General features: G+C 34.4%; 1 protein-coding gene across 4 annotated transcripts in view; it reads right to left on the bottom strand.

Moving 5' to 3' along the window:
- The window catches only part of LOC110370374 (acetylcholine receptor subunit alpha-like 1), a 216,998-nt gene that overhangs the window by 24,656 nt on the left and 179,716 nt on the right, over window positions 1-12,626 (bottom strand). For all 4 annotated transcript variants that reach the window (XM_064038768.1, XM_064038767.1, XM_064038769.1 and 1 more), the window contains one exon: window positions 6,240-6,284. In XM_064038768.1, coding sequence (XP_063894838.1) covers window positions 6,240-6,284 — 45 coding nt within the window. The remainder of the gene's footprint in view (window positions 1-6,239; window positions 6,285-12,626) is intronic.

Below are 12,626 nucleotides of genomic sequence, written 5' to 3'. Positions count from 1 at the left end.
GCTTCGCTCGCGTAGAGTTCGGTTATATCGCGTTTCCAAGAGAATTCTTCAAAAGTCCGAGATAAATCTATTATACATATATGTTCTTTCTCAAGGTCAACTCTATATCTGTACCAAATTTTATTAAAATCAGTTCAGTGATTTAGACGTGAAAGCGTAACAGACAGACAGAGTTACTTTCGCATTTATAATATTAGTAAGGATTAAGACTGAAGACCTTGTTTGTTTGCATGGACACCGCTAATCAAAGGAACTACATGACTGATTTGAAAAAATATTTTGGTGTCTGATCATTTATACAGGAATATTATAGACTTCTATTCTTTTATCCAGGTGAGCGGAGTAGGTACGTCTCACGGCACGTGACTGAAACTATTCTTTGATATTTTGTACTCCTTGCTACGATTCTACTTGATACGACTGACTCTTATATATAATTAAACAAAACACGTTAAAAATAATCAGTACAGAGAGATACGTACGTAGGTTATCCTCTATTATATTATTATAGGACTGCCTATACTCTGAACAACCCTACTCAATGTTTATATGAACCTCTGTATTTGCTTTATGAGATTCAACCAAAATACCTTGGGGTTTATGATTCATTAAAACGAAATTTAATTTACGCTTATTACGTATGGTGGTTTTAATTATTTGAAACCGAGGGTGATGATTGTCGCTACTTCTGTTCTGTTTTGGAATCAAAGGGCGTAGGGTAATTGCTGTTTAACATGTCATTTTAATTGTAGAAATTATTTGTGATAAATTATTAGATAGAGACTTTTGACTATATTAGTAGACTAACTACTTAAATATCAAAGGAATCGGTTCATTATTTTGAGTCCATGTTTTTCTAAAAATGTATTCGCTCGATGACGACGAAAAATGTTGATCGCTGATGTGAAGCTAATTGGCAGACAAACCCAGACTACAGCAATTAGTTAATTTAATAAAATTCCTTTGCAATCTAATACATCGAAAAAATTCATATTTCACCGCAAAATTATCAGAAGTAGATGATGGAAAGACATATGTAATGTTAAACTAACCAACGTCAAACTGACAGAAAATATGAATTTTAACATTAAAAATTTGGGTGTTTAACACTCTCCGAGCACGAGCAAATTGTCAAGAGTTTCAATTGACCAAACTCGCTATTTTCTAAAGGTTCGTGGTTTTTTCATCGACTCTTTCGGGCTTGTGGCCACTTTTGTAATGGGAGGTTTATTTTCGAGGTTCGCCTCAATGTTGTTTGTAATACCGCGCGTGATCTTTTTACTAATGTTTAGGATTCTAACGGGATTGTCGCTGAAGAGCCTTTTTATATATAAGATCAGCATCCATTAGAAAGATTTATACACTCATTTACAATTACATTACCTGAAGAATAATGGTATTGTGTTATTACAACAACGTTTTGAACCGCGAAAAATAAAAGGTGAACGTTCCACAATGCCTGTGATGTTGATTGCTGAAAATTTCAAACTAACAACAGAAACAGGTTGTTCAAATGAAAAACTTTGCACCAAGTGTTGTTTTGCTGTTTACTGAAACAATTCAAACGATGAATAACGAAGTAATGAAATAACTTCCAATGCGAATAAGCCAAAATATCATCAACAAAGCGAAAAACAAACGATAATACGAGAGATTGTTTGTAACAAAAATGTCGGAAAGTTGTTAGAGGCCCCTCGTCGGCAACTCAAGAAGAATTCGTAACAAATATGCGTTTGGATGCGATGTTTTAAAAATGTTATTTAATAAAATTTTAACGGAAACAACATTTTTGATATAATCGGGGAATTTTGGCAAGCGCTCAAAGGCTCGCTGTGTCTACGAAAATTTAAAATGCTCTCCTAATCTACGTGTAGTCACGTTTGCTTACTTTGTCGTATAATTTTATGTGACGTTTTTAGCTATCAGTATGATTTTCTTTAAGGTTCTGTACTAATTCTACGTAGCTGAAGAGTCGGCTTTTCTGCTTGGAAAATTTTAGGAACCAATGGACCGTTTTAAAAGACCTTCAGTGTTAGATAGCCCATGTATTGGAATAGTCAATTTATATCCCGGTGAAGTTATTCTCACGCGACGTGGGTCCAGTAAATAAATACCAAGACAATCCTTCCTCGATTAAGGTCCCTTATTAATAAGAGAAGATTGCATCTTAAACCTAAAATTCCCTCCGATGGTTCACCTCAATATATTCTCTATTTAAAAATGATGAAGTTCTATAAAAGGAAATTCATTTAGGTGCACAAAGGAACAAAGATGGAAAAATACAATGAGGGAAGGAGATGGCGTGATTTTTTTCAAGAACTTTTAATTATAGAAAATCTCTTGGAGCTGATTCCACCTTGAAGTGGGCGAACTTTGACTGGCACAAGTTGAGCGATTCTATTTAAAAGTTTTGACCGACACCAGAGCGATTTCACAATGATTTATTATGTGAATAGATTTTTGAGTTATTGGTGTTAGCGTTGATATAATATAAAGTCCAGTAAGTCCAGTGTTATTATAACTTACATAGGACTTTTTACATTAGACAAAAAGGTAGCGTTACTCATGATATAATTTCATTATTCAATCAATAATTTTGGGTAACACCATCCTCAACATTAAACACAAAAAAAAACTTAAAACGAAAATAAAAACATCTCCAACATTTTCCCATTACCCACAGCGTCATCCTCCATAATCATTCCAAACAAGGAATATAAGCCGCATAAAATATATATTACGCCAAAGGATATATCCTGTGGGTAGTTGAAAACCGTGTTAACTGGTAGGTGAGCCAAACGGGGGATGATTTATGATACCCTGCAGGGGACGGTTGGGGTAAAAACCCTTCGCAGCGGTCTGTTTCGATACACATCGGAACTTGTTTTTATATCGAAAAATATTATTTCATCGACATCGGGTCTTGTTTGGCGTTTGCGGTGTGATGGTGGTTTTAAGTTTTATGGTCTAATCGATTGGTTTTAGAGTGATTGATTCTTGTGAGTGTAAACTAGAAAATCGGTAGCAGCAGTTTTGTTTGGTCTTTACAATATCTTCATGTGGTGCGATTTATCTCTTTTGAATACATTTACATTACAATTTGAATACATGTAGAATGACCTACTAATTTTTCTGGCATTATAAATCGTTCAACCGGATCAATATGTACACGTTACCCCTAGCTGCATTTGCCGCTGTTTAAAGTTTACATAAACCTCAAATATTCTTTTAACCCCCGACGCAAAAACGACGGGGTGTTATAAGTTTGACGTGTCTGTGTGTGTGTGTGTGTGTGTATGTGGCATCGTAGCTCCCAAACGGATTATCCGATTGAAATGCGGTTTTTTTTCTTTAAAAGGTATGTCAGTCGGGAGTGTTCTTAGCTATGTTTGGTGGAAATCGGTTCAGGTCTTCAAGGTCATCAGCTCGTTTGCTAGATGTGATAGGAATGTTACACGCTCAGTTTACTTGCAAGTATATGTGGGATCTGAAATTTGAAACACTAATGTCTTTTGGAACCGCTGAGCTGGTCTGCTGTTAGGGCACGAAGGTAGGAGACGTAACCCTGAACTGCCTTTTAGTAAACCCATCGAGTTTGGGCTCGTTGAATTTGTCTTGACGAGTTCTCTTCATGTTTCTAATTGACGAGAACCTGATGCTGGAAATGGGATGTGGCGGATGAAACCCTGAACTGCCGGAATGAAACGGATAAACCGATTTATATTTTTGCTGAAAATCTAGAATGTCCAAAGGTTAATTATCTTTATTGTTTCTCAATCTGTGCAATTCTCCCAGAGCCAGTTTGTCATGAGGATTGTTAAACAGCTTCCTTTGGCTGAGATCGCATATAGCGACCCCATCTTAAGATAAAATAAATTAAATGAAAGAAGGAAAAATTAAGGAGCTCCTTTAAAAAGCATGAAATAAAATTAAATTATAAATTTAAAAAAACCCCCGACCCAAAAAAAGTACGCAATAATTATGACAAAAGGTTAAAAACGCTAAACCCTATAAAAACCAAAAAATAACTTTTAACACTACGTAAACTAAATTTTGACGTGTCGGGGGACCGCTTTTTACCTTCATAAATACTTACATAAATCAAATGATACATACCTAATTACAACATTCGTTTAAAAAAAAACCACGTATCTAAAGTAATGAATTAGAGCGGTCCCCCGACACGACAAAATTTAGTTTACGTAGTGTTAAAAGTTATTTTTTGGTTTTTATAGGGTTTAGCGTTTTTAACCTTTTGTCATAATTATTGCGTACTTTTTTTGGGTCGGGGGTTTTTTTAAATTTATAATTTAATTATTGTACACGTATCTACTCCCATACATTGGAATACGCATAACAATACATTTAGTTTCAATATAATCCTAAGACCCGTGTGTAAGAGTAAAGTAAGTACAGCAATGTGGCAATCAATCAGCCTATACAGTACAATATAACACAGACATAAGCCTCTTCAGCCTCTTCTAAGTAACATTAGCTTTCAATGCAAAGGTCAAGTGAATACTCAATAAATTCCTTACAAGCACACAACATCATTATTTCTGTATTATGACCTGATAACTTACCATCGATTGCTCTATTTAGTTTCAACAACTTTTATCTCCCTCCAACTTGTACGAGCAAACATTTTGCGTCTCCTTCTAACATTCAAAGTTTTTTCTCCTAACTTGGTCCCGTGATAATAAAAATGTTATGATCGCACAAGTAAGTTTACGATTTATTTGTTGGAATGCTGATAGTTTGGGAATACGAATATATTTCGTTAAGGGTTGACAAATTTCCAAGTTTTCAAGGATCTGCTCCAGTTTTGGTCCGAGGTTAGAGTTGTAAATTATGTCGAAATTTAGAGTGGGACAATGTGTTGAATTGAGGTCAGAAATGTAAACAGCTGTTGTCAACCAACATATTTTGTGAACTACACATAGAGTAACTAACTTATGAGAAGTATGACACTGTTATAGAAGTTGGTTCGTAGTATTTATAAAAGCCACCTAATGTATTTTAGGTAATTTATTAGTTACTACCTAACTCATATACGTGTACTCGAAACAAACCCTTGTTTTTAAAAAGAAGTGTATTCCATGGTTTAAAAGAAACCCATCATACCCTCATCGTAGCTTCTCTATTGTTCCAATGACAACCCTGACATTTCTTAAGGGTAATAAAATACGAATAACAAAGTCATGTAAAGAAAGTAAAATTCACGTATTTTTCTCATATAAAGTATAAAAATATCACATAGTATACAATAATTCTAAGCTTATTTTATAAACTTCTTTATATCTGTTTCAAACTCAAAATAAAATTAACAAAGATATTTTTAAATATCTGTTATCGTTATAAGTGTTATTCGAACTCTCAAATGGAAATGTTAATTAAATCGATTTCCAATACATTTGAAAATTATGCAGACTCTAAATCGAGTATTTAGTCGGTTAATTGCCTAGTTATAGAAATGGTGGAGCATTTAATATCAGCATTCAAATAGTTGGTTGCAAAATGTTCGAGATTTAATTTAAAAAATACAGATGAGTACTTTTGTGAAAAAACCGCAGAAACAAAGGTTTTTTTTCAACATGTTCTTTTGTTAATTTCGGCCAATATATCTTTAACTGATAATTATATTATATGCTCATTTTCATTATTCATTAAATTCATCTACTGCTGACACATCTGCGAAGTCAAAAGAAAATCTACCCAAAATATTCACACCGAAAAACAAAACACGCTCATTCCTTTTTCATCGAAAAACTTCTTCACAATTTCGGAAAAGTTTAAAAAGGGAATATGGGATTTACATTAATCACTGGCGCATTGACAGGCGAGCGTTCGTTGAAAGAATGACAATCCTTACTTGTCTTCGAGTTGACGTGGACGTCCCTTCCTGGGTGGCCATTTGTCAGTGGTATAGTGTGAAGGAAATGAGACATGTCCTGTTTGTAACGTTGTGACTCCAATTGTGATCTATGTTAGGGGTGAAGACGGTGAGGAAAATGCGGCTGTTTTTTTCGGTTGCTAACAACTTCTTAGCGGTTTTTTGGGGTGATATTTTTTCTTGCGTTGTCGTTATTTCAGTAGAACGTGTCACTGAATATTATATGCTTGTGAAGTTATGGTATTTTTATCTCAAATGTTATCAACTACTGTACTAGTATTCAAAGTGATTTATTTTTTAATTAATATAAGTACAGAACAGATTATAGATAAATAGGAAAACTCACCTGTTCTACCCACACGTTCGTTGTCATGATTTGATTCTTAAGATTCTGAAACAAAAGAAAAACATTTTAGTTTTTCATCAAAGAACAATAAAAAAACAATATATTCATGGACGACCTATACATTTCTACTTAAACCATATACAACAGTCTACCTAAGTATTATTATTTTATGAAAAGGTTTCCTAAACCAGCCAGGTGTGCAGAAACTACTTATAGTCTTCAAACATAAACCTCTTTAAAATTATAACACTTCAATAGTTTGGTAAAGAGGATGCGAACTTTCGAGAAACTTTAATCTTAATTTGTTTGGCTTTACTGACCCTGTAAAATTATATTATAAGTGACAGCTTTTTAGTAGTGCTTTTTAAGTATTCAAAACCTTAGCTAAAGTTTCCACATACTTTATATAACTGGTGACCAATATATTAATACTACGTTTTTTTGGTCTACAAAGTTCCATAGTGATCCATTGTGGATTTTCACAGCGAAAAACCGTGTGTGTACAAGAGGTCAAACCAACACATATTTTAACTTTCTACATAGTAATGAGAATTGTTCTATATACTATTTCCTGCCAAAGAAGAAATCGTATGTAATTATTACATACATTACACGCACAAAATAGATACCCACTAATCTTCCTCATTCTAAATTAAAACATGTAACGTAGAATATAAACTAGGGCGGCATGATCTACAGAAGGTTTACCTAAGATGAGGATCAGGATATCAAAGGATTAGTTGGAACTAGTTCATACAAATGAAGCTTACGTTCAAGCAGCTTGTGCGAAAATTCGGCGCTATCAGATTCTGCTAGATTTGCTCTTTATTGGTATACTAGTGCCTGTCTGTCTTTTTGTCTACAAGGAAGGTGTAAGTACGGAAGTACAGCAAGTTACGGAGGTACGAACACCTACAAAAAAAAAAACAAAAATTTACAAGTTAAAAGGTACAAATTTTGAGCATCAAGATCCAGAACAATGGTTCAATCCATGGTTTTAGTTATAGGCCTCTATACATTTCATTTGACATTTCTGTTACAACAACAACAAACTGTAGGTTTAATGAATGTTTAATCCCTCTGATAGGTTAGAGTAGCTACTCATTTTATTAATTTCTATCATAATTTATCTTTCTAAGACCAGATTCTATTAACAATTAACCCCATCTCGTCATACACTGAACCACTCTAATCGACTATGTAAACCAAGTATGGGAAAGTTCCCCGATATATTTCCCGTACGTATGAATGCAAATTCAGCGCTGAACCAACCCACTTAACATGAAGATATGCATGCAAGACGCGAATTTATTGAGCAAACTCGTACTCCCCAAAATTTGAAGTGAATTCACTATCTAGGACGAATGATTAGATTCAAAGAAAAAAAAATGTTAATCTCCCTTCCATGTCAGAGGATTTAGATGACCGTGGGGCTCCCACGCATATGTCGTTGAGATACAGTTTATCAAGTTATCATGGCTCATCTTCGATCACATCGACACTTACCTACTATCAGGTGAGATTGTGGTCAAATGTTTGCCTATTGAATACTCATAAAAAAAGAAAGAGTAAGTCAGACTTCTTTAATCGACTGACAGAACGCAACATGCGTTGCTTAACTTAACGAAACATTGCTCGGTGCGGCCGCCGATTAGCCACGAGGCCCTCCTGCAATTGTAGTTATCGTAACAAATTAAACTTAAGTACTATAATCCACTCACTTTCAACAACCTAAACAAATTGGACGATCTTTAGCCTCTGCACCAGGTATTTTGTAAGGTGCAAAACACCGGTTCAACTGAAGTTTCATTGTTCGCTGCACTCCGTAAACTTTGGGATTCCTTTTAACTTTAATTACCCTTAGTCGGACGGCATCAGATAAAATTGCATTCCTCGGAAGTCGAACGTTCTAGAGTTGTGGAATCCGAATTATGTTTGCTCATTCGGTGGTACTTCTTGTAGGATTTCAGCGTGATTTTACGATTTTTTCTACGTATGGTGTATACGTATACGTATTTGTGTGAGTGTGTATGGGTGTTTTTCTGTGTATGCAAATGGGTGTTTATGTGACTGGGTGCGTGTGTGTAATTTTGGAATCAAACTTTACTGCAATGTGAACCAAGAATCTTATTCTATTCTTCTTGTTCTATGGTGAGACAATCTGCGCTCGTCAGATGTATCGATTGGTTGTTACTACCCATAATTATTATTCACAACAGCAATAAATCGATCTCCACAAACAACCAAACACAATATAAGGTACTATACTTAATATTACTATATAATTTTATTGGCAATCCGCAGTAATAGGTAGCCCTGTTCGATAGGACTGATAGACTGATCGTAACAGGGCTCTCAGAGTGCCATAAATAGCGAACGATTCATAAAATTGTTGTGACTTGTTCTATGGACGTTAAATCGTTTACAAACTAATCATTTTGAATGTTTAACTACGGTTTTAAGGCTGTTTGGGTGTAAAAGATGATGATGGATCATTGAGTTTCAAGTAGAATATCGGTTTTAGTGTGACGTTCTACAGATAAGAGTATTAATAGATTCAAAGCAGAAGTCTTGTCTTTGATAGACTATATACCTACTTTGTCGATGGCTGATACACTCAACATTGATCAATGGTCTTGATACTTTTACGTTTGTAGTAACCAAACCACAAGTGCAGAGCAGAACCACCAAAAGATCAACAATTTGCCACTACTTAAACCATTCATTAATTTAGTAACGTTAACTATTCGTATAATCTAAAGTAAGTATGCAAGTGTAAAAGGGGCAAGCTGACGCTTCATTAAACTTTATAATTGGCTTCGGAGCGACGTAGAGGCGACGAGATAGAAAATACTTGGAGCTGCTACTGAGTTGTCACAATTTTGTCGTACAGATCTGCGCTGGTATGCAAATTAAGTTTCGTGATTAGATGTGCTGATGGCGTGATGCTGTTGATTGTTATGGAGTAAGTTTTAGCACTAAGTAGTGTATGAGTTTTATAAACTTGAAGTATAGAGCTCAAGTGTACCACCTTATCTAGTTATTTTACAGATTCGTACCGGATCGTATCGATACCGATGTGGTCGCTCAGTGTAGACAGTTAGTTGTCAATCAAAGTAACTGATAATAATAGATTTTAGATATATTCTAATTGAAATTTTAACTTCAATATGGTTGAGCCTAGTAACGAAAATAAAAATATTTCGAAGCTTTATTAGTCAAGTCGGAAACCTTTTCAATTTGATATCTTCACTATGAAACGTAGGAACATGATACAGGCTTTAAATAAAATGATGACCACGCAAAAACCTAACTCCGGCACTCAACACCTAACGCGTACCGCATAACGTATTCCAGTACCATGGCCACCCTAACTTATACATTGACGGTTTCCCATAATCCGGACTGTCACACACCCTACTCAATTTCTCTGTTGAGATCATGAAGATTTAGGTCGTGGTTATATACGACCTCGTAAAATCCTTCGGAAACTCAACGAGTTTTAGTTTGCGCGTCATAAGACGAAGTTTAGATGTTTTGAGACCAAATAAAAATTGCGTGCTTCGAAAATTGAAAGGTGGGATTATGGAAATGAGTTATATTGGAGATATGGTGTCATGGTTTATTATGTCGCGGAGAGGCGGAGGTGTTTAAATTATGTCTTATTGACTACAAAATTCTAGTTCCAACCAAAAGGAATCTAGTAGAACCCTTGATCAAGGGTTCTACCTATAAAACAGAGAAATTATTTTTGTCAAATTATACTTTCGAAACTGCGTGTTGATGTACGTATTATGTATTTCGAGTGCCAGTCAGGAGTTGTGCCTACTCCAGACTTTAGTACCTAACTATATTAAAACTTATCTACTACATAGTATTCATATGGGTACAAATCAATAAGTTACTGTACCACCTCTGAATTAACACGTCATGGAACAATAATCTACTATAAGCACTACCTTTTAAACAACATTCCGTCCAACTCTTTTGTTTTCTTTACATATTTCATACCCGCGTATGTTTATGTAACATAACAACTAAATTAGTTTACTATCACTACTGGAAATCCTCTATTCAACTACACCACACAATCTCGCATATCTGCAAGTAACAAGCATGACTAGCGACATCTGTTGTCTGTTGTTTGTGAACTATCTACCAAGCGATGAGTAATTAAACTTTGTAATTGGTTTGGACGACACCGACCGAGCGACTTACGACTAAAGTCATTTTGCGATTTTGGCGGGTAATAGGAGCTAAAAATATTTTAAATTAGTACGACGATTAAGTTTGTGGGAGTAAATTAACAAATGGTGAAGTTTTGTAATTGGTGTTGCTTTCGTTTTTCGATTTGGTTTTTTTACATAGTCTGTGAGTCTGAGTCCAGTTGTATGATTAAAGTGTCAAATAACACATTTTCTTTATTTAGTGATTAGTAGCAACGACAAATAGCAATTAATTTTTCATGTGTAGTATGCCGTAGTATCTAAACCTAAACTTTTTGAAATAAAAAACGATTTAACGTACTAATTGCTAACGAATGCACAAGTTTACGCTGCTAGTATCACTTAACTTCTAAACGCAAAATAAAAAGCAAACCACTTTACACAGGAACAAATGTAAATTGAAACCGAACAGCATTCCATTTCGTTCTAGCAAATTCTATTAAAAATGCTAATTGAGTCCTTGCAGCGAACGCGTTTCCAACTAATGTTTGTCAAACATAAACTGCAACATTATCCAAATACATTACACAAAATATCTCCATGTTATTAATAACGTGAAATATTCATACTGCAAATTCAGCAATTAGCCATTTAAAACGAGCATTATATCCGTCCAATCCGGAGCAAAACTTCTGTTTCGGCCAATTTCCAGTGTTATTTATTATTACTTGGCCATAATGAGCTCTTAGCCGTTACATAACACAATACCATTATCGTATGCCACAAAGGCATATCATAAATCAGGGTGCCAGTAAAGTTGACATCATTTTTAATAACAATGGGTCGGCCAAGTCATCTTTTGTTGGGTTTGGTGTCGCGAATAAGTTGTGAACCTGTTCGACACGCATCGGCGACGCTTTTTTGTACGGGCTTAAGATAATTGGAATATGGATTTCAAGTACAGAGACTTAAGATGTAAGACTTGTGTAGTCTTATTATTCTTCAGTTATTCTGTTAATTTCGTGCCGATATCGATTTCCCAATCGTATATAGCTATTAAGTATATAGGTAGGTTTTGTAATGTGGATGCGTGAAGTATACAATTTAAACATAAATGATAATTTTCATGTTTGTTTGTTGTTTTGTCAAGCAATGGATTTCTCTGAAAAGGTAGGTAAACATGTAAACATCAATTCACCAGTTTGTGGCCATTGATCCGTTTCAATTTCCACATGGAAAATATAGTGTCATCTAAACATGAATACTCTCTAATTATGAAACTAAATTATTAGTCCTATGTATAAAACATTACACCAATAAATAATTAACAAAATTAATTAGTTTTGTTCGGAAAGTTTTAACTTATCCCTACTCAAACAGTATTAATTAAATTTGTTATTCATAACAAGCAAACATTGTTGGCAGCTGGTACATAATAGTGTAAATCCAAGATCCTATCCCATAGATAGCCAAATAGGTTGTATTAAATCCCATTGTTTTCAGTATAATAGCCAGATTATTGTGGCCTAAATACTGACGAGCGGGCGCCATGGCGACGAGGGGTATATATTGTAGGTAAAAAGGAATCGAATAACTATCTAGTTTATAAAGAATATTTTTTAAATATTAGGCCAATTGCTAATCCTCTTTAGAAGGCGAGTGAAAAAAATATTAATAAGGCTCAGAAGCTTATGGAATATTTTCATTTCGGAAATTGAATTCAGTAAAATCAACACAAAAAATCAATTTTGCTTGAAGAACTACCGATTAACAGTACACAGATACCTTAATTTAAATTTTAAATTAATCCATACTACTGAAATCCGGTAAGATTTACCAGTATTAAGGTCTATTAGTTAATACTCACACAGCATTAATAAACAGGTTTAGGCCAATAATCCATCAAGCATACATAGATTAAGGAAAGCCGATATGTAATTCGGGTAGTAATAAACTTGAAGTGCTCGGAAACTAACTGATAAAAGATAAAGATAATAAATTTATGGTACCTTTTGATTTAGACAATCTATGTCTAAGTATAATTTTACGATTGATTTCATATATAGAATTCTTCTGAATTCTGCTTATGCATACTCAAAATATGATAAAAGAAAATAAAATTCAAACTGAAAATATGTATTATGCAAAAACAACGTAATTTTATAATTACCAATTCTCGGAACACAATTAATACGTACCCTATAACAAGTAATTAATGAGG

This window comes from Helicoverpa armigera, chromosome 17 (assembly GCF_030705265.1).
Source record: "Helicoverpa armigera isolate CAAS_96S chromosome 17, ASM3070526v1, whole genome shotgun sequence".
Taxonomy (NCBI): Eukaryota; Metazoa; Arthropoda; class Insecta; order Lepidoptera; family Noctuidae; genus Helicoverpa; species Helicoverpa armigera.
The sequence above is the reverse complement of the archived record's forward strand: the minus strand, read 5'-3'. Positions and strand labels throughout refer to the sequence as shown.